This window comes from Parasteatoda tepidariorum, chromosome 1 (assembly GCF_982258835.1).
Source record: "Parasteatoda tepidariorum strain Cologne lab strain chromosome 1, Ptep-v5.0, whole genome shotgun sequence".
NCBI lineage: Eukaryota > Metazoa > Arthropoda > Arachnida > Araneae > Theridiidae > Parasteatoda > Parasteatoda tepidariorum.
Window position 1 is genome coordinate 4,429,744 of NC_141755.1, and position 21,771 is coordinate 4,451,514.

The following is a 21,771-nucleotide window of genomic DNA, read 5'->3' on the forward strand; positions in this document are numbered from 1 at the left end:
AAACAACCAATCAAATTCCAACTTTTGCTTAAAAAGGGCGTGTGAATTGAATGCAGTAAAAATTCCTTAGGCATTCCTTTGTATTCATGATTTTTTTTTGTCAAATGCTAGAGTTAGAGCTTTCAAATAAACAAAAATAAGCATTCAAAACCTTTTTTATTCCAAATTTTAAAAAATTTCCTAAGTGGTTTGTTATTTGTTAAAAAATATTCTGAAAAGTATATAGTTCTGATATATTTAAAAAAATATTTGGTTCTAAATAAAATATATAGTTGTAATAATTTGCTAGTATTTTTTAATTGGGCATTTTAAAACAAATTTTTGCAAAATTTGATCATTATTTTATTATTTAATATAAGTACATCTTTTCCGTAAAAATGCATTTATGATTTTGTCTAAAAAAATTTATTATTGTTTTAGAAAATGTCTAGCCTTTTACAAGATACTCATAGAATGTTTATTCAAATTATGATGGGTAAAAAGATTTGCAGTGCTGAGGAAATTAGAAGATTACATCGTGATTGTCATGAAAAAAATGGCAGTAAGTTTTTTTTAAGGATTCGATGTTATGAAATTTTTGGGGTGATTTCCGTATCGTGATCTGTGGCAGAATAATCGCCAAATCTTCGCAACTTCTAGGCAGCGGCCCGCGAGAAATAAGAAAAGAAAACTCACAGAAAAGGACCAACTTAAAAGTTATAACTCATAACATATATTTTTTAAAAAGAAATTCAAGTTTAAAATCCAGTTGGCACCTTGGCAAATCCCGATACGAAAACATCCCCAGTTTTTCCATTGGTTATTCTTTCATTGTAATAAATTTTAATAAGTTCTTATTTCATGTTTTTATGTATATTTCTATGTAGACTGGGGTCTTCAACCTTTTGTGCCTGAAGGTCACATCAATAAGTTCTTTAGGCCATACATCTGCTACCAAAGAAATTTACTAGTTATTTTCAGTATATGTTACTTAGTTTTACAATTTCTTACATGTTGGCATATTATATATTTAATAATTAAAATAAAGAAGGTGAATCGGTTTACTTTTATTGTCTAAAGAACCCTAAATAAGATTTTACCAAACTTAGTAAATATATCAACAGTATAGCTTGATATTAGCAAGAGAGCCTCTTAAGGTCATGTGTTAAAGGGACCTCCTTATGGTTATCAGGATTTCAGGCTACTAACTGGACACAACTTTCTTCAGGCACATTTACCTTGTAGAAGGCTTGCTGATATTCCTTACTGCATTTTATGAGCAGAACATATCAACTTGAAGGGCGAGAATCTCTGGAACCGTTTTGTCTTCCCCGACTTCTTTGTATTTCAAGGCATTCTCTACCTCTTAAGATACCTCTTATTTTTGTGTTTGACTGCAAGTCTTATTAGGCTTAATTAAGAAAATGTAAGGATGTAAATTAAATAAAACAATGTTAAACTTTGTAGTTCTGTTCAAAAAAATCTAAATATAAAGTTTTAGATTGTCTTTATGTGGAAGCAGCATTCATATGTAAAAAATATTTGTGTTTGCAACCTGCAATCCTGAAAGTGCTGATTTGTCAAATCTGTTTCTTTTTTTTAAATTTTTTTTAAGCATTATTTTACCTGATTAGTTTATTCTTTCGGAGTAGATTTCTTGCGCATATGCACCCATTTTTCTCGTTTTTTTTCTTCTTTTTTTCAACATCAATGATAATAACTGCCAATATTAGATTTGGATTGTCCTTGTACGCACAAATACAAGTGATGTAATGATCAAGAGAGTGGGAGTAAAGTTTGAAGTGTTGCACATGCAAAAAATTGTATTCTGTGTTTATTCTTAGCTATCCATTTTTACTTTTTTAAATATGTCGCATTTATAATGAGTCTAAAAAGCTGTTTAACAAATATAATCCTAATGGGAAATTTAAAAATAAGATATGAAATTTGCCTTCAAAATAATTAAGTAATATCAAATTTTTTATTCTTTTCTCATTTCTTTCATGTAAAAAGTTTATGTTATAGAAAGTTAATGCACACACACACACACACACACACACATATATATATATATATATATGTGTGTGTGTGTGTTAACAATTATATTTATATATATATATAAATGTGATTGTTAAATAAATTTTGTTAACAGAATAAACAATTTGATAGCATAAGAAAAACAATTCCTTGTAAATTTATGCGTGTAGTTGTTAATAGATGATAGTTAATTATATATTTAGTTGCACTCTTTCATTGGAAGTTCTGATTTAACTTGATTACAGATTTCAATAGATATATGTAATGTTTACGCAATGTTAAAAAGCCATTATAAAATTTTTCAACAGGCGCAATTTTAAATTAGAATGTTTGATAAACTTCTTGAGAATTATATTATTGAAGCTGTCAAAAAAGTATCGGACTGTTTTTGGAAATTCAATTCCCTTTAAAAGAGTTTTAAAGAAAAACTTTTTTTTTCAAAATTATAGTTAGATCTTAAATAAAGAATATTAATATGAGATCTCTCTTTACTGTCTTGTCATCATGAATCAACAAGTGAGCCATGGAACAATAGCATGCCAATAGTTGAACAAAAAACTGTTGATTTGAGTTGATTGCAATAACGGAACATATTGCTATGCCAAACTTTAAATAGATCATTATTCATTTATTTGTAGCCTTAATTTTTAATTATTTCTGCCAATTTCAATTAATGAGCAATCTGATTTAACTTATGGTCCCTTTGGGATCCTTACTAATGATTAACTTGGGGCCCTCTATTTATATAATAGCTGAGTTCTGTATATTGTCTAGAACAGCAGCTCCCGAAAGGTGTTCTGCGGAAGGATAACAGGGGTTTTGAGAGTTGGGATATTTTTAACCAATAATAATAATATTTATATCCAATCAATAATCCATAATTTATTTAATATTTTGCTTGTTTATATGAGCTTTTTTTGCATGAAACAGGAATGAAAAAAATATTGTAAAATTTTATATATATATATATATATATATATATATATATATTGCAGTAACGATATATTGAATAAATTATGAAAAGATTATGCATTTATAAATATTTCATAAGTATTTCTTATCAAGCCTTTCAATTCAGAATAAAATAACTAAATTCAAAGAGGAATTTCATTGTTTTCAATATTTTCATTGTTTATAATAGGTCTTTTTTGAAAAAAAAAACCTAGCTTATTTTAATTATTTTCAGCCTATGCATACTCATAATATTCATACTCATAATAAAAAAATTCTTAATATTGAATATTTTGTTCAAAAAATTAAATATTTACAAAGTAATTAAAAGTTTATTTGGTTACTATATTCACTGCTGTTAATGTAATTTTTTTAAATATTTTTTTTATAATTTGGAAACAGGATGAAAGTGCAAGTTTTTTAAACTACTCTCTGTTTGTTATTTATTGTTTTAAGTTTTTTTGATGCTTAGATTTTTTTTTTCTAAAAAATTTGTTTTAGAAAAAAGTGAAAAAGAAAATGTTTTCTACTTAAAATTGTAAAACCTCGAATAATTCAGGAAATTGAAATAATATTTGAAGTATTATACCAAATAAATATTAAATTTTATTTTCTACTGTAACTATTTTGTTTTAATTTTTGGTTTTTGTTTAAATCCTATAAATTTAATCAAAATATTTAATTCAAATTTACATTATTCATTAAAATGCGTAGCTATTTTTTGTAACACTTTCATTCTGTGATCATTAAATTTCTGTTTGTTTGTTAGAATTTATATTTTCTCCCTGTACAGAGAGAGAGACCAATTATTGATAAAAGGGGAAAAATGTTTTAGAAAAAGTATTAGTTTTTTCAATTTTGAATGAATTCTAACAATTAAAAGCATTTAATTTTCTGAAAATATGTTACTAAATTTACTGATAAAGAAAATTCAGTGCTTAAAACACAAATATATATTATTTATGCAAAAATTATTGTATTGCCCTGCCATGTTACTTTGGTCTTTCATTAACCAACCTGCTATGCAAGTGAAAAGGATTGTGCCCTACATTAGAGCATGGTTTATTTCTACACAACTCTTTGTTCATTTCTTCTTTTGCAAACATATTCTCTCCACTAAATTATAGGCAAATATACTCTTTCTCTCAATAGTCATGTTGAACAAAGTTTATTCACAAATCATGTCTTTCGATGAAGTATTTCATTCTCCTTATAAATTGTACTGTTAAGCTGTTATTCAGATTTATAAATTATTTTGTAAATGACTTGTTTTTAAGTGAATAACCATCATGGTTCCTTTTTAATTCTTAGTTTTAAAAGAAGTAATCTACTAAATGATTTATTACTTTCCAACAGCTCAGCGTGGTGATTTGAAAGAATTTGTTGAAAAAATTAATAATGCAATCAATCCTCATAATCTGGCTATTAAAAAAGGAAAGGATGAAATATCAGGTGAAGAGTATTATGTTCTGATCAATACAGCAAATGATGAATTATCAAGATTAAATACAATATATAAGTCGAAGGATTTAGAACTTTTTAAAAGAATCGTAAGTATAAATTGAATCAGTACAAATTATGCTTGATAAATATGGTGGAACCTCGGTTAATCGGACACTCTTGGGATAAAAAAAAAAGTCTGTTTAAGGGAAGGGTACGTTATTACGAAGGCTAACTCCTTAAATTGATTTTAGATGAAGTACTATGATATAGAAATAATTAAATAATCTTTAATAATTATAAAGATCGATATTTATTTATACTTAACAAACTTATAATGCTTACAGATAAATGAGTACAAAACCATCTATGATGAGATTTGATGTATATAAATGTCTTAATTTTCTATTTATCTGGTTTAAAAGAAAGATGTGATAGAAGTTTTTTTTTATGGTACATTTTTAAACCATTTAACATTTTTACACCAATTTGATCATTTTTGGATAGGTAAAAATGTCTCAGTTCCTCAATACCATTAGAACATCATATAAAGTTTTCACTTTTGGTTCTTCTTTAGAAAGTATTTTTGAATGCCAGTTTTTTAATACTTTAGTACGGAAACAGTTTAAAAATATTTTTAGTTATGGATAAGACAAAAAATTGACATGCTTTATTCGCTTCGAGGTACATAATGGTTTATTCATGGAAATTTCAGGTGGCATTAAAAGATGCACGTAATGAGAGGTATTTATTTTCTAGGAGTGTCTGTAATGTGAGGATATACTGTATATTCTTACGGTTTCATTTGAATTAATTTAGATCAAGCAAAACCTTTTTTACTCGGCACACCACCTTGAATTTGAATTTCTTAGGTGGTTATGTAACCCATACTTTGTACCATTAAATTATAATCATTGTTAAACTATGATAAAATAACCTAAACTTAATTTGCAATGTCCTTTCAAGAGTTGATACACATTCAAGAATTAAAAAGTGCAGAGTGGAACAAACACTACTGTTTAAATAGTTTGTACATAACGGAATAACAATATTTATTTGTTAAAAAAAAGGAGGAACAATCTAAAATTCACTCATGATTTAAAGAACAAATCCAAATTGCAGTTGTTCTCATGTGCAGTTTCTAATTAATAGTGTTTTCATTAGGTATTATATAAATCACTTCCTATGGTCCTTCTTATGTGAAGGGTCTGTATCACTTTATGTGATATTTTACTTGAAAGTACCTAGAATTTTAAATGATGAAATCATGAAAATAGTGAGTATATTTATATAAATTCTTTTTTGAAGTATTAAGTTAACTAAAAAAAATTTTCATTTTAGAATCATATCAATATCAACAAAGAGCAAACATAGACTTCGATTATGTATCGATTTTGTATCCAATTGTATCATTATATTAATCTGATGAAACGATTACTCTCTCTTCAAACTTGTTTCTATGTCCCTATTAGTTTCACCACTTTGCAGGTGTTTGTCTCTTTACTTCTTTTCTATTATTTGGTGTAGACTTAGAGGTTGGGCAGCTCCAAAGAGCAGGGCATATCGGCCAGAGGTCTATTGTACCCAAACCCTAAATCATGATTAGCATGAAAGCCCTATAGCTGAAATAAAATTCAGCAAGCACCTTACAGGAATATCCTGCAGTTTCCAGATTTTAATGCAATGCTCCAGTAAATGCTCAAATCTTTGAGCAGAATACACCTCACAATCACAAAGTATATGTCGTGATGTCTCTTCTTCAAGATGACAACTTTGACAAAGAGAATTGGATTCAGTTCCCATTATGTATAGGTGTCTCCTGAAGATGCAGTGTCCAGTAAGAGGAACAATGATCTTCTTCAAACTGTTTCTATTAAACTTTAAAAGCTCTTTTTTGTCGTATGCTGGGACAGTCACGATTCAGCTCCTTAATTTGTCTCTGACTGTCAGCGATGCGCCATTGCTCATGGCAAATTTTGCCATAGAGCTTCAATATAGATGCCCTAAAAGAGGTGGGAGAAATTCCCCATGCAGGTTCAGGGCCCCAGAAAATTGCATTAGAGCCAGCCCGTGCTGCTTCATCAGCTAGCTCATTTCCAAGAATATCTATATGTCCAGGTACCCAATGCAGGTATACCCTGTTATGAGTAGATAGGTCACAGAGGACCGAAAAACATTCCCATACTAGCAAAGAGGTGAATTTGCACTTCGGCAGTGATAGGAGAGCAGTCTGACTGTCAGAACAGATGCGGATAGTCATATTTTGATATCCCCTGTCTAAGCATATCTTACAGCACAAGATGATGGCATAGACCTCAGCCTGAAAAACAGTGGCATATGTTCCCAAGGGAAAGTGAAGTTTGGTACCATCATTGGAGCAATAAATTCCTGCTCCTGATTTGAGGCCAAGCTTTGAACCATCAGTGTACCGTATTAGACATTTGCCTTTAAGCCTCTGAGGAGAATTAAACTACTCATCTCTAGTAGGAAAATGGATCTTGAAAGGCTTGTGAAAAGCATATCTTCGTGACATATAATCACTAGGCATAAAAGAGAGTATATCCATCACTTGTGAAACAAAATAACCCCATGACAAGTGTTTGGAATACTCTTTCCATAGGCCAAGGTACATAAGACGCGTTATGCCTGTTTGAGCTTCGACTTCAATAAGTAAATTCAATGGAAGAAGCCCAAGCAAGCTCTCAAGAGCAGCTGTGGGCGTGGTCCTAAGACAGCCTGACAGGGCTACGCAGACCATTCTTTGTAGTCTATTAAGATTAGACCTGGCAGAGCTCAATCTAGTCCTTGACCACCAGGCAATTGCGCCATATGTGATAATAGGACTAATAATCATTGAGTATATCCAGTAGACTATTTTGATGGATAATCCCCAGGTTCTACCAATAGCATTTCTGCAAGACCAGAAAATCTTCCTGGCCCTACTGATACAGTATTCTAGATGATAACCCCAATTAAGTTTGGAGTCAAAATACACCCCGAGAAACTTGACTTTCTCTGTGAGTTCCAATTTATAGTCTAGGTAGTATACATTACCTAGATCAGGGCTGTCCAACTGGAGGCCCGCGGGCCGCATGCGGCTCTCCAACACATATTGTGCAGCCCACCAACTTCTTATTCAGGCTGATTGGCCTCAGTTTTCCCATTAAAATGTAAGCAAATTGTTTTATAATCCTTCTGTTCCATTGTTTTATAATTAATAATTCAACTATTAATTGTTATTGTATAAGAGGTAAGAGGTTATTGTTCAACTTTTTCAAACTGCGGCCCGCCAGGTGATCAGTGACCGGAATTCTGGCCCATATGCTCTTTGCAGTTGGACAGCCCTGACCTAGATCAAGATGCCTTTTTCTTGTGAAGGCTACAAAACTTATCTTGGACAGGTTGACAGATAAGCCAGAGTCAGAGCACCATCTAGCTACTTCTAGAAGTGCATTATTCATGATATCAGAGACTGTTTTACCATGGTTGCCTCTGACAACAATAACACCGTCATCAGCATTCCCGACACAGGGAATGCTAAGATCAGTTAACTGAACTAACAAAGAGTCTATAACCATACACCATAGGATAGGGGACAAAACCCCTCCCTGAGGGCATTCTGAGGTTGCACGCACCCAATAAAGAGGAAATTATTTGGTGCATAGACATTAGGGAAGGTTCTTGTTTATTGGACTGAAACTTTAGCATGCTCATTTCTGTACTATTCATATTGTTTTCTTTCTTTAGTAAATGTAGACTTTTAGAAAGCGAATTGTTCCACAAGTTTCCTATGAAAACACTTCAAAATTTCTTAGCATTGTTGATAGCCTCCACTATTGACCCCACTTAGAGGCAGACTTGGATAAAATAAAAAACCTTCCGTGAACACAAAATCTTAATTACAGTCGAACCTGTTTAGCTCGAATCTCACGGGACGGGCGAAAAATTTGAGATAAGGAGGTTTCGGGTTATACAGGTACTTTAAAAGAAAATTAAATTTAATTAAGAATTTCTATTAAAAGTGCTTTAATTGTTTTTAGTAGAAAAAATATAGACATTTCTTTAAATTAATTATACCACATTAATCTATTTACATAAAAAATTTTTAATGTACATTTAACACTAAAAATAATTTTTCTAAGATTTTTGATGTATAACCTTATTTGTTTCGATTTTTCTTTTGAGGTTAGAAAAAACGCAAATCCCTCATAGCCAACACTTTCCTGGAATTCAAGAATAGTTTATAAGAATTCTACAGCCTTTTCTACCTCTTTTGCATTCACTTTTGATTCATTAATATGATCTTCAGCTTCTTCCTCTTCATCTGTATTCCTTTGACAATATCTATGATTTCCGCATCGGTCAATGTTCCGCACGTTGCTAGGCACTTGTAAAAATCTTCTAAATTAATGTCAACATTAAATCCAGATTTTATTACATTCCATTCTGGCACTGCATTTTCAGCATTAACAGTTTCTTCCTCTTTACTGATGCCTTCAACCTCTTATTCATCATCTTCACAGCTATTCTTAAAACCAGCATTTTAAAACTATTTTGGATAGTTTATACCGACACATTTCTCCAGACGAAACAGTAATTCTGATGGCATCTAACTTTTTTCATCGATGGCGCCTACAAGTTTGCTTACCAACTGTTTTCCGTAGTTCAGTTTAAAACTCTTAATTATCCTTTGATCCATGGGTTGCAATTTTGAGATGAAAAGGAATTTCTATTCTTAGCTTTCTTATTTGTGTTGAAAAGCTGACTCCTGATGGTCGCTACTCATTAACCCCACTCTTACTGCCAGAATCGTATTCCTTTCCAGTTAAGGAAGTGCAGGGATAGTGATTGAAATTCCAAGAAACACCCCCAACCTGTTCATCCCCACTTCCTGTGGATTCACGAAATTTATCTCTGTCTGCGAGTTCTACCGATAAAGAATGTTTTGACATTTATGCTCTATTATTAGAAATTCGAAAAACGGAGGTTTTGAAAAAAAAAAATTCGACATAAACATGGAAAATACATTGATTTTAGTCAGTAAATGTAGGGAATTTTTGAAATTTTGAGATATAGAGGTTTTCGAGATAAAGAGGTACGAGATAGACAGGTTCAACTGTATAAAGCTTTCTGCTAACAATTATAATTAATTCTTAAATATTGCAATATTTATAAATTCTTAAAACTAGTTTCAACCTATTTTGGCAAAATTTATTTAAAAATCATCAATTTTTTTCAAATATGCTTTAAATTTTAAAAACTATTTATCATGCATACCAGCATGCCTGTAATCACAGGAAAAGAATGGCTGTGCAAAATAGAAAAAAAAATTTCTCATAACTTGATATTTTTTTTCTTTCTAAAAGGTCAATTTCTGAAGTCAATTCACAGTCAGATCAAATTCACAGGTCGATTTCTGCAAATTGACCTGTGGGTTAAAATTGGAAAATTTAGAATTTTTTTTTAAATTTTTAATATTACATCACGGAAATTTTTTTATTTTCTGCGATTTTATAACCGGTGTTGAACAGCCAACCCAATTTTTGATTTACAACTACTAATGTTCATCTCCGTAGTCTAGTAACTTTGAAACCAATCCAAAAGACAAGGGAACTCCTGGATCAAGTATCGGGAAAAATTTGCTTTCTTTGAGGACTTTTTGATGGAACTCACCCGCATTTGCATTACATGGAGAGGAAAACTATGAAAACCTCTCACGGTTAGCCTGACGGTAAGGGGACTCTAACCCATGATCCGCCTACCACTGATGATATTTTACGCCAGCACTGTTATTTAGTGTGAGGCGGGTGCAGAATTTGTATCAACCAGCTATCTCTAGAATTCAAACCTGATTCCCCTCATTGAAGGGCAAATGCTCTATTCTCTGATCTGTGTTTAAAAATATTGACTGCAGGGTAAAGTGACTGTTTAGAGTGTAAATTTTGAATGTTTTTTGCTTACAATGAGCGATACTAAGAAATTTTCTGCCAACAATGTTTGCACGTTTGTGTATAATATACATAATTCCTTAAAGGTGATTTGCGTAGGCGAAGATGCTAACTTCACTTGCCTCTCAGACATGGACTATACCAACACCATTTTTAAGATGAAACACAAGATTGCTTCCCCCAAGATCCTTGAACCCAGTACTCAATCAAGTAAAGCCAAAGTTGTATGTCCATTTGGCATGTTACGCACTATTTAAAATTTGTGTTCTGAAGAAAATTTCAGAATAGCTTACAGTTTGCGAAGAACTTAAAATTAAATGAAGATATAATTAATAATGTACTAAGGAAACTGTATTCAGGTTTTATGAACGTTTTAATTTTATTGCATAGCACTTAAGGGGAAAAATGCATTATGTTCATTTAAAATGATGTTTTATTAAAATCCTAAGCCTATTCTAATTATGTTATGTTTTAACATGGCTCCTTTCTCAATATTATTAAATGACTTACTAACACTTGCTAAATTTAAATGAATGACATTATTATTTAATTCCAGCTATCTAATTACAATAAAATATTTCTTAAAATGTAGAATTTAAAAGAAGCTTCGTATTTTTAGATAATTGGTATTGTAGAATCTGAAGATGGAAAAGTGTCATCTTCTACTGTATTAAACAATGCAAGTGCTGTGGATATTAGAATAAAAGATGCAAATGAAACTATTATAAGATTTAATAAAGATGGATGGTTACTTGAGGTAATACATTTAATCTTTCCATTAAAAAAAAAACCTTTAATGTTAAGATATTTATATGAAGCATTTTTGCTAAAATTAAACAATAATGATAGCTTTTATTTCACTTCATTTAATTTCTTACCATAAACCAAGAATTTAAATAACTCAAAAATGAATTTTAAGACTTATTTATTTTAATACTTTTTTTAATATTTCCAATGGCCGGCCAATTTAAAAGAACAAAAAGGATAAAATAACAAGAAAAGCAAGGCAAAAGAGATAAATAGAATAGAATGCTTAGCCCATACGGGCCTTAGCCTCCCAGTAGCGTCCGCACACAGTAGTGGAGATGAGCGCAGGACAGACTGATATATGGGGCAAGTCCATGTCCTCCCCAAGGCAACAGAGCTTGCATTTAGGACAGTCAAAAATATTTATACTAAAAAGGTGTTTGGCCAGATTATTTTTTTTTTAATACTAAGTAATGTGTTTTAAAACTGATATTTTTTTAAAATTGGTTTCAAAATAGTATTTGTTTGGCTTCTCCATCTGTATCTTTTTTATATTGTGTGCAAACATAAATTTTTTATTCATTCTTTTCAGTATAAGCATGATTAATCAGCTTCTTTAAACTGTGGTATTTAATTGATAGTTTTTATTTTGTTTTTTTAAAGTTGGCTTTACTGTGATGCAGAATGGATGTGGAATGCTTAGCCTAAGGAAATTAAAACGAATAAAGTAACATCTTCAACCATTTTTATTTTATAACCATCGTTGAACAGCTGAACCAATATTTTGGGTTTAGGACTACCAATGTTCTACTCCGTAGCCTTGTCATTTTGAACCATATCCAGATGACAAGGGAACTCCTGGATCAAGTATTGGGAGAAATTTGGATTTCGTACAGGACTGTTTGGCCCATGGGGAGGAAAAGCACGGAATTTGTATGAACCAGCCATAGCTGGAATTCGAACTCGGTTCACCTCAATGGAAGGCGAACGCTTCATCCCCTGAAGGTATCCTTGTGAGGAAAAGCACAGAATTTGTATGAACCAGCCATAGCTGGAATTCGAACTCGGTTCACCTCAATGGAAGGCGAACGCTTCATCCCCTGAACCATCACGGCTTCTCTTCAACCATTAGTGGATGAAGATGTTACTGTAAAGAAATATACCATAATAGTTTAGTATAACAATATTTTAGCGTTTGCATTGTATTATTTGCTGCTTGCATTTTTAAGTCTTATTACTTAATAGTCTTTATTAATAATTGCATTGTCAGCGGTGCCATAATTTTAGAAATTGAAATATTTTGTGTTCAAAAGCTTTTTAATTTAGTTTCTGATAAGACAAAACCAAAGATTATGTATGAATGAACTGTCATATCATTCTTACTTATAAAAAAATCTACAAGATTATTTTATATACCAAAAATGTTAACATTTTGTTTTATGTACATAGCAAGAAGGCAGCCTATATTTTAGTACAAGGGCTATTGTTGAATTAGAGCATTTCTTGATGACAAATTATGGAGAACTTGTCTCCCGCTGCTCTGTTTGTAAAAACATTGTATTGCAGGTGAGTGATGTTATAGGTATCCTTGTGAATAAAAATCAGATGTTTTTAAAAAGATAAGAAAAAATTTATTTTTTTCCTATAAGTTTCAATTTATGTTTCTTTTTAATACTTTGCTTAAATTTTATTAAAATTTTCTTGCATTTCACATTTTATTTATATAATTGCTACAAAAATGTAAATCTCGCGTTTTTTTCCTTTTTTTAATCGTCAAATTATGATACAATTTCCCAATTTTTAATGGGCTTGTTTCAGATTAAATTTATTTAACTAAAAAATGACGTCTAATTTGGGCAGTCTGTAAAAAGAAAATCGACAAACTTTCTCTGTGCTTAATTTTAGTGGCTATTTAGAGTATTTAACACAACTTAATTAGTTAAAAAAATATACAGTGAAACCTCTCAAGAGAGACCACTCTCTGTTTCACAGTAAAATGGTCGTTAAACTTCAAAATTTTATTGAATGTACGATTTTTCGTAATCGATTTTAATTTTACTTAGTGACGTTTTCTTGGTGCAGAAATACCAGTTTTGTTGGCTTCACGAAAACTGGATAAATGAACCAAATTTATCGCTAATAAAAATGACCCTTACTGATCTAATTATGTGTAAAAACAAATTTATCAATTATGAATGTTAGAACTATTTTAAATAAATGAAAAATTCAGTTTTGTGTCTAAGTTCGCTTTTAATTTTATATCATAAAATTTAGTTTAATAAAAATAAAAGGTTTGTTTGTTTGAGATGGTTAGTTTTTTTCTAAAATAATTTTTTTTTCTAATTATCTTTCAACCCTATGAAAAAAATCATTGATAGCATCATATTTAGTGCACTAACTGTGACTGCAACATGAGGTTGCCAATCTCTTTCAGATATCGTTAAAAAGAGCTCTCTAAATAATGGCCGCTCACAAATATTTTGATCTAGTTATTCGTTTTATTAATAGTTTTTTTTTTTCGATTTTTATTTTTGTATTTCCTTATTTTAACTTTTCTACATTTGGTGCATCAAGGTTCAATCAAAATTAAAATTGCTATCAACTATGCCTAAATTTTCTTTCTACTTGTACTGGTTGATCCTTCTTACAATACTTAAAATCCGTTCTCTCTATACTCACAAATTTTCATAAATGAAAATAAATTTATAAACGAAATTCTGGGACTTAAATATAATTTATGTTTAATATTAATTAGGTTATAAATTCAAGAAGTAAAAATATTTTTGTGTACTTATAGGTTACAGAAATTTTTGTAAAGATAAGATCTTGTGCTAGTAGTATATTTAAAAATTGTAATTTGGTATAGAAATCAATGTCAAATTCCTTTATTGAAATTTTTTTTTTCTGATAAGATTTTTCCTTTTGTTATATTTAATATTTGAATTGTAATTTTTTATGGTGTTTCAACGAATTATTTAATAACACAAAAGTTTAGTAATTTTATTTCAAATTATAAAATATCTCTGACATGTTTTATTAATTTTAATTCCCAAAAGTCTTTTACTTGAAAACTTGATTATTTTCTTTTCAAAGTTTTGATAAAGGTCAGTGATTTGTCTTTCATTTGTGGGCAATTTAAAAATCTTTATATAATTGCAATAAGTGGATAAAAGTGTATTATGACAAAACTTTACACAAAAAATGAATGGAAAGTCATAGAAATAAACATTATTTAATAAAACTCACACACTCACAAAATTATCTGAATCTTAAGTTGTAATTTATAATAGCTGTTGGACTCTTTCAATTTAGCTGAAATCAGTTTTTACAACCAATTTTTTATAATTCGGTAATTTGTATACTTTGAATTCTAGCTCAAAATAGGTTTATTTTTAATAATTGGTTTCATAAGATGATAGATAGCTTGGCCATGGGTAATCCATTTATTTCTAAACTAAGTGATATTTACATGCATTATTTTAAACTTTAGTTTTTTGAGATTATATAGTTTTTATTCTACACTCATTATAATGAAGACTGTTTTGCTGAAAGACAAATAGAAATTAAGGAAACTTTGGACATTCTAAATTTCATAGACCCGTGCATTCAATTCACAGCTAAAAGAGAATTGGACAATTTACTTCCTTTTCCTAACTTTCTAGTAACCCCCATAAAGAGAAGTGTCTTAAAACCGTTGTGCATCTCAAGCCCTTTGCTGTTTCTTTTGTCATCCACCCAATCAAAAGATTGCAGCATTTAACGCTGTCAGAGCTCTTAACATTTGTTCTTTATCTAAGTAAATTGGATCAACTTAAAACCATTAAAGATAAAAGTTTCCCTCCCAAGGTAATCAATATTATTAAAAAGATTTGTAGCGTATCTACCACTACAAAATTACAACTACAATTCACTAGTATATAAGACATGTTAACTCGACTCTATGTTGGGGTACCTTTTCATAGATGACGGTTGACATGGTCTGTAACTACTCTCCCCACATTGGTGACCCGGACGTGATGTGAACACGCCTACCTTGGCAAAAACGCCCACTTTGATCTGGATACGCCTACATCGGCAGTAACGCCTACTTTGTTGGATGGTCCACATTGAACAGTTGACTTGCTACTTGTGACTGCAACAGTATTCACCTCCTCGCACTGTTGCTACTCAGCCTCGAGCACACAACGTTGGCTTGCATACACTCGACTGCTAACGGCAACACAGGAGCGACTACAACCGTGAAGTTAATACACCTCTCACATTCAGCACTAAAAAAAATACGGTGTTCTTAATACAGCTCTCCCGGCTTCGCACAAAACAGCAATGAATCAACTATTGGCATCCATTCATCGAATTCTATCATACCTATAATTCTGGTGGGGGAGTACTGTAGCGTATCTACCACTACAAAATTACAACTACAATTCACTAGTATATAAGACATGTTAACTCGACTCTATGTTGGGGTACCTTTTCATAGAAGGTTGACATGGTCGAATACTCCTCTCCCCAGATTTCTAAATATGCTTACAATCCTAAGCATGAATATAACAAACCCAGATATCTAAAATTCTCTCAAAAGACAAATTCAAAATTATCTTTTCTCTGTACAGTTTTTTGAACCTCAAACAACCTATTAAATATGTTAACAAACTGGGGAATATACAAAATTTCACACCAATGAGGTTTATCATACATAGAACAAACTAAACGAACACTCAAACACCGGCTAAAATCGAAGCTATATCGAGAACTTCACCATTCATCCATTTTAAAACATTGTTGGACAAAGGGTTACAAGTTTGATTCATATGTAAACCTGGTTTTTTGGGAGAGTTTATACATCATCAAAAACTCTAAATGACATAACAATACTCTCTCTCTCTCTCTCTCCATGATAACAAAAATGGTATATAATTGTAAAATTATATACCATTTTTGTCAAATATTTGGAAATCCTATTTTTTTTTTTTTTTTATTATTTAATTTTTCAATCTTCTGTCATTTTTACTCTTAAACTCTACATTTATCTCTTTAGTATAATGTAGTTTAGTCCTCTGTTGAATTAAATCATCTGTTTTTACCATTCCTGTCTTTTATCTCATTGATGAAGGTGTACTATTTGATACCAAAACACATATAGGTTTTAATAAATTTTACACATTGTTCTAAATGCATTTTAATATTATCACATAGCATTACTCTTGTAATTTTATTTTATTTTGTGTGTTACACTAATTAATAGGAATTTTTGTGTTGCATTTTTTTAACAAATTGTAGAAATATTAACAATTATTTTGTTTCTTTGCTAGGGTGTGAACTGTGCATCTTGTGATACAAAAATCCATTTCCATTGCAAGGAAAACTATTTCTCAAAGGTTGCAGTCAACAATACGTGTCCTGGTTGCAATGAACACTTTGAATGAAAGATAATTTTATTATTTACATCACATAATTAATTTTTTACAGAAGTGCATTTCGTGCAGGCTAAGCTTTTGCTGTTTGAATTTTTAAACAATTTACATTGAAAGAATCTCCAGCATATTTTGATACTAATTCTAACATGGCTAATTTCTTTTGTGGACATCGAGAGGATTCCAATTCGTAAAGTGTGCAAACATTAAAAATCAAGCCATCGTGTAAACAAGCAGAAGGTGATTGTTGAATGGCTGACTCCAGCAGCCTTAAAGATTCTTTCAACTGCCCCGTGTACAGTTTACAAACTGCCATGTTATTCACAAGCTGAAAGAGAAATTTTTTTTTAATTGCATTGTAAATATCTTTTTATACTCAAATAAAATGAAAACTATTTGTATTTTCCTTACCATAGCATTTGGTTGGAATGAATTAGCTTGCTCAAAGTACTTAAAAGCTTTTTCATTTTCGTCGCAGGCAACAGCAAGCAAAGCACTAAAATATTTTAAGAAAATAGGTCATTGCTTATAAAATATTGAGTAAAATGCATAGAATTAAAATTTTTATATTCGAAATTAAATGTTATGGCTATGCATAATATTATAATTTTTTATAACATTAATCATATTTCATTTCTATAATGATTTCTCACTCAAATTTGATAAAATTTATATATTTATTCCTAACTATTTATTAAATTTTGATGTTATAACATTTATTAGGAATTTAGAAGTCATTCTTCAATTTAAGAATTAAAGAAACCACACATTCCTAGATTAATTAAAAATTTAATATGCTCTTAAAAACAAGTTTTAAATGAAGATTCCAATGCTTTAAAATTCTGTTTATATAGCTTGCACTTTAATTCCAAAATCAACCTGCAAAGATCAAAATACGAAATTCCTAGGAGCCAGGGTGAATTTTTAGGAGCCAGCATGATATAAGAGTGCAAAGTAACATAACAACTTTTTGCTTTTCTGTTAACATATACCATACCAAAATATTAAGCACCACTTAAAATTATTTAGGTGACTGTGCACTTGGGATTTGTAAATCCTTGCTTTCATCAGTTTGATATTTCATGGGCATGTAACAGCTAAATTTCTTTTCTTTAAAAAAAAAAAAAAGGCCTATAAAAAATATATTTTAAAATGAGTTAAATGCTTCACTACTATAATTTTCATGATGGAAATATAGTAAGGTCATATTTAATGTTTTTTTTACTTCTTTTTTACAAGAATTATTACTTCCAATTATCAGTTCCTGTTAAAAACTTTTTTGATTAATTTTCGTATAAAAAATGATTAAAAACTAAATTTATATAGTTCAATTTTGAAGAAGTTTTGTTCAGGATTTTTTCATTGTCAAGTGAAAATTTTTTTTAAAGTAATTTGAAGTAAAACTACTTGCATACCTTAGTAAAAGGATGATCAGATTTTATGTTTGGAACGGCACGAATTTACTGTTGTACACAGTGTAGACATTTGTCTTTAATTTAAAGATTTTTTTCTGCTTAATTCAGTAAAAGTAAAAATCAAAAAATTTTTGATTACATTTTTTAGAAGTAATTTGTAGACTTGATAACAATAAGATAAACAAAAATGAATAAGTTTGTTAATGATGATATGTAATGACTGTTATTTATAGTATTCACTCTGGTATACATTTTTAATAAATTATTTTAGTTGCAATATTCCTTTTTACCTGAGGTTGGATCCAAGTCCAAATGGTAACATCTGTTCATCAACGATCTTAATTTTTTTTTGTTGATAAATACATTTTTTAAAACCTTTAGATTAAAACAGTTCAATGTTTGAATATTAAATGTCATTTTTTATCCACTGCATACTTTTGTTAATTTTTTTTTTTAATTTTTTTACCATTCCTTTTGAGTTTAAATGATAAATATAACAAAACTTAAAATTTTTTAAAGAATTATACTTTTGTAAAAAAAAGAAAAATAGACTAGGTTTTTTACCCATATCTTAATGTCTCCATTGAATAATTTCAAAGCAGGGTTGGGTTTTTGCCGTCAAAAACTGGTTTTTGACATGACAGTGGTAAAAACCGTGTTTTTACCGGTCAAAACTGTCAAAAACCTACTGTTTTCTTTAATTTATGGCATATAGCGGACAATATATTATTTTCACTTAAGTGCCTTTATAAATGAATTTGTAAACAATTGCTATTGGTTTTGCAACTATATACATGTATTCTTATAGAAGGATATACATTCATACAGAAATATTGTAATATACTTATTGAAAATAGTGATACTTAACTTTTATGATTCTAGCTTGATTTGCAAAGGATTCAAAATTTTGCACTTCTTAATTGTTAGAAATAAACAAACAAAAAAAAACTTGGAACTATTAATTAATTCAAGAACTAAAATGAAGAATTTAAAATTTGGCATTTCTTAAACATTAGAAATAAGCTAAACAAAACTTTCAAAAGTTGTAACTACTAACAAACTCTAAGTCAGGAATGACTTGACATTCTTCAATAATGTAATATGCCTAACAAAATGTTGCTTGGAAATGTTGAAAATTTTGTTCAGTATCCTAATATTTTACTTCAAATAGTATGATTTGATATAATCATGTTGGGAAAACGCAAAAATCTGTTTTTAAATATCTTTTAACAACTTTTTTTCTAATTTTATTGCCCAAAAATGAATTAATTTTAAATCATAAGCGGTTAAACTCAAATTAAAATACAGTTTTATCAAAACTATGGGTTTTTGACATGACGGTAAAAACCATGGTATAAACCGGTAAAAACCGTCATGTGTCAAAAACTTGCCAACCCTGTTTCAAAGACAGTAAATTAGGTAGTGACATGATTTTTGTTCCTTTTTAATAAAAAAAAATTATGCATCTGTTAATTATGCAGTTTTATAACTAAACTGAATTTTTCGTTGTAATTTTTCATTAGCTTTTCTTAATGTAAGTAATTATTAAAATTACAATTAACTTCGTTTAGAGATTAAGAGACCAGCTTTTATCATAATCAATAATTAAAGGATAAGAAGTATCCTTTATTGAATACTAACTTGTTGATATTTTCTTCCACTCTAAAATCTGTGGAATTATCTTTGGCAATTGTTGTGGCTTTCCTAAAATAGCTTTCAGCACTTTGCACATCACCAAGCTACAATAAATGGAATTTTTATGTATTATATGTATATATTTAAGACCTAAACACTTTAAAAATATAATATTTTAATATTACCAGGCTTTATTTTTTTTCTTTCAATTTTGATTCGTTGACTTTCCTTATAATATTTTAATTAAAGACACTTAACCAAAATCTTAAAAAAACAATGACTATGCAATAATTTTAAAAAAAACTATAAAAGCTAAACTTGCATTATTCTACATGTAAATAATAATTAACTAAAATTTCATTATTAAGTGCATATGTTACAGAGATATCATCTGTATAAAGAGCATGATAGTCTTGATTTTTCTGAAATATTTTTCCATCTCAAGATATGTCATTTTCCATAATTTTCGAAAAATTCAAAAAATTAAACATAAAATTTTAATAAAAACAAAAATATTTCATTAAAGCATTTAGTTAACATCGTGTTATAAGATAGAGAATTTCCTCATTTTCAGATAAGCAGTAATTTTTTTCTACAACTATAAATGTATATTATAATAACTGTTAGTTTTTGGTGTTACATCCCACATTTAGACTGAATTTAAAATTTTTAGAAATTTAAATTGCATTATACACACTTTTCAAAACATTTTTTTTTATTTTTTTAAATTTTCTAGCAAATTCACTGTTTACGAATGAATATGATAAACCTAATACATTGTTCAACCGGACTGTATTTAGAAATTAACTTTTTCAAATTTTTTTCCTTCAGTATACCAGTTTTTAGCAATCTTCTGTGTCAGAACAAGAATCAAACATAGGCATTATTTTATATTCATAACGTGGGGTTAATTGATCATCAGATTATGAGTTAGGTCCAGCACAAGGACCAGTTTAACAATTATAATTATGGTCTATAATTTTTTACTGTGTTTGTTATTGTATTTAATCTATGCAATTTATTACCAATGGCTTAAAGAATTATAGTTTGTCTGCGGTAAGAACTCCCCCCGCCATAAAGTCTGAGGTCATCTGTTGCTACGGAAACAAGAATAGCGCATTTCAGGGAGGGTAGTTCCTCTTCTCTCTAGGCATAACACAATAGACCAAAGAAAAAGATTCCCTTTCTTTTGCTGACCTTTACCTAAAACCTTTCCTAAGCAAGACCCCAAACCCCTACTTGAAATAGTTACACCTCGTTACCATAGTCACTGACATAATTATGCAGGTTAGCATAATATAATTAATTATGCAGGTTAGCAGATTTATAAAAACTTTTTTCTCTAGTTACATGCAATACAAGTGCATTCAAATAAAGTTTTAATGACAGTACCAAATTTATAAATATGAGAAAATGTTGCGAAAAAAAATAAGGCTCAATTTTTCAAAAACAAGGCGTAATGAATTCTAAGATGTCGTATGAAATAAAATCATTAAAAAAAAAACTTTTCTATGGTTCTGTGCAAAAAATTAAGAAATAAAATATTTTAATATAACTTCTAAGAATTCAGAAGATGTTGCTTCAGTTAATTGTCTAAATATAACATTCAATTTATATAAAGTTTATCTTAAAATGTGTTGTAATAATTTCTTTTAAAATTTGTAACGAAAGCAGATGAAAAGTCGCCAGTTTACAAACAATAATAGCATCATATAAGCTGCTGACTTTTCATCTCCTTTCTTTTAAAATTTCTTAATAAATTCTTGCAACACATTTTAAGATAAACTTGATAAAAAATGAAAAAAAAATATTTCTGGAAAATTAACTTAGCTTATATAAACTTAATTCTTGTAAGTTACACTAATATTTATTTCTAATTTTTAGTTCAAAACCATAGAAATGTTTTTTTTTTAAATATTTTATTACATAAAAAATAGTATAACTAGAAATTTAGATAAAATTTTTTTTCTCTCATTTTGATTTTAAGATATAAATTACACTTACTTGCAAATAAATTCTGCCTAATGCAGAGTGAAGATGTGCTGTATCTTTCCCACTTTTCTCTATCAAGAGTTTTGCTATAGAAACAGCTAGAATATAGTCCTATTAAAAAATTTACAGGTTATAGAAACTTTATTGTTTACTAAACCACATGATTAATTACTAAATGTTAGAAACCGTGATGAGCATTAAACTATAAATTTT

General features: G+C 29.5%; 2 protein-coding genes across 8 annotated transcripts in view; one reads left to right on the forward strand and one right to left on the reverse strand.

The window, feature by feature from the left end:
* On the forward strand, window positions 1-16,922 carry Nse1 (SMC5-SMC6 complex component Non-SMC element 1). 4 transcript variants are annotated; one of them, XM_043041944.3, is made up of 7 exons: window positions 91-187; window positions 421-541; window positions 4,324-4,517; window positions 10,442-10,579; window positions 10,975-11,112; window positions 12,552-12,668; window positions 16,415-16,922. In XM_043041944.3, the coding sequence occupies exons 2-7, from the start codon at window positions 424-426 to the stop codon at window positions 16,526-16,528; spliced, it is 819 nt and encodes a 272-aa protein (XP_042897878.2). In that variant the 5' UTR covers window positions 91-187; window positions 421-423; the 3' UTR covers window positions 16,529-16,922. The 4 variants fall into 4 exon arrangements, with proteins under 4 accessions (XP_042897880.2, XP_042897878.2, XP_042897879.2 ...); XM_043041943.3 differs by having other exon boundaries at window positions 160-218; XM_043041946.3 differs by lacking the exon at window positions 10,442-10,579 and having other exon boundaries at window positions 1-187.
* The window catches only part of LOC107441199 (trafficking protein particle complex subunit 12), a 23,625-nt gene continuing 18,373 nt past the window's right edge, over window positions 16,520-21,771 (reverse strand). For all 4 annotated transcript variants that reach the window (XM_016054369.4, XM_016054371.3, XM_016054368.4 and 1 more), the window contains exons 11-14: window positions 21,571-21,669; window positions 19,573-19,670; window positions 16,928-17,012; window positions 16,520-16,844 (exon numbers count right to left, since the gene is read on the reverse strand). In XM_016054369.4, the coding sequence (XP_015909855.3) occupies window positions 16,590-16,844; window positions 16,928-17,012; window positions 19,573-19,670; window positions 21,571-21,669 (537 nt within the window). In that variant the 3' untranslated portion in view covers window positions 16,520-16,589. The remainder of the gene's footprint in view (window positions 16,845-16,927; window positions 17,013-19,572; window positions 19,671-21,570; window positions 21,670-21,771) is intronic.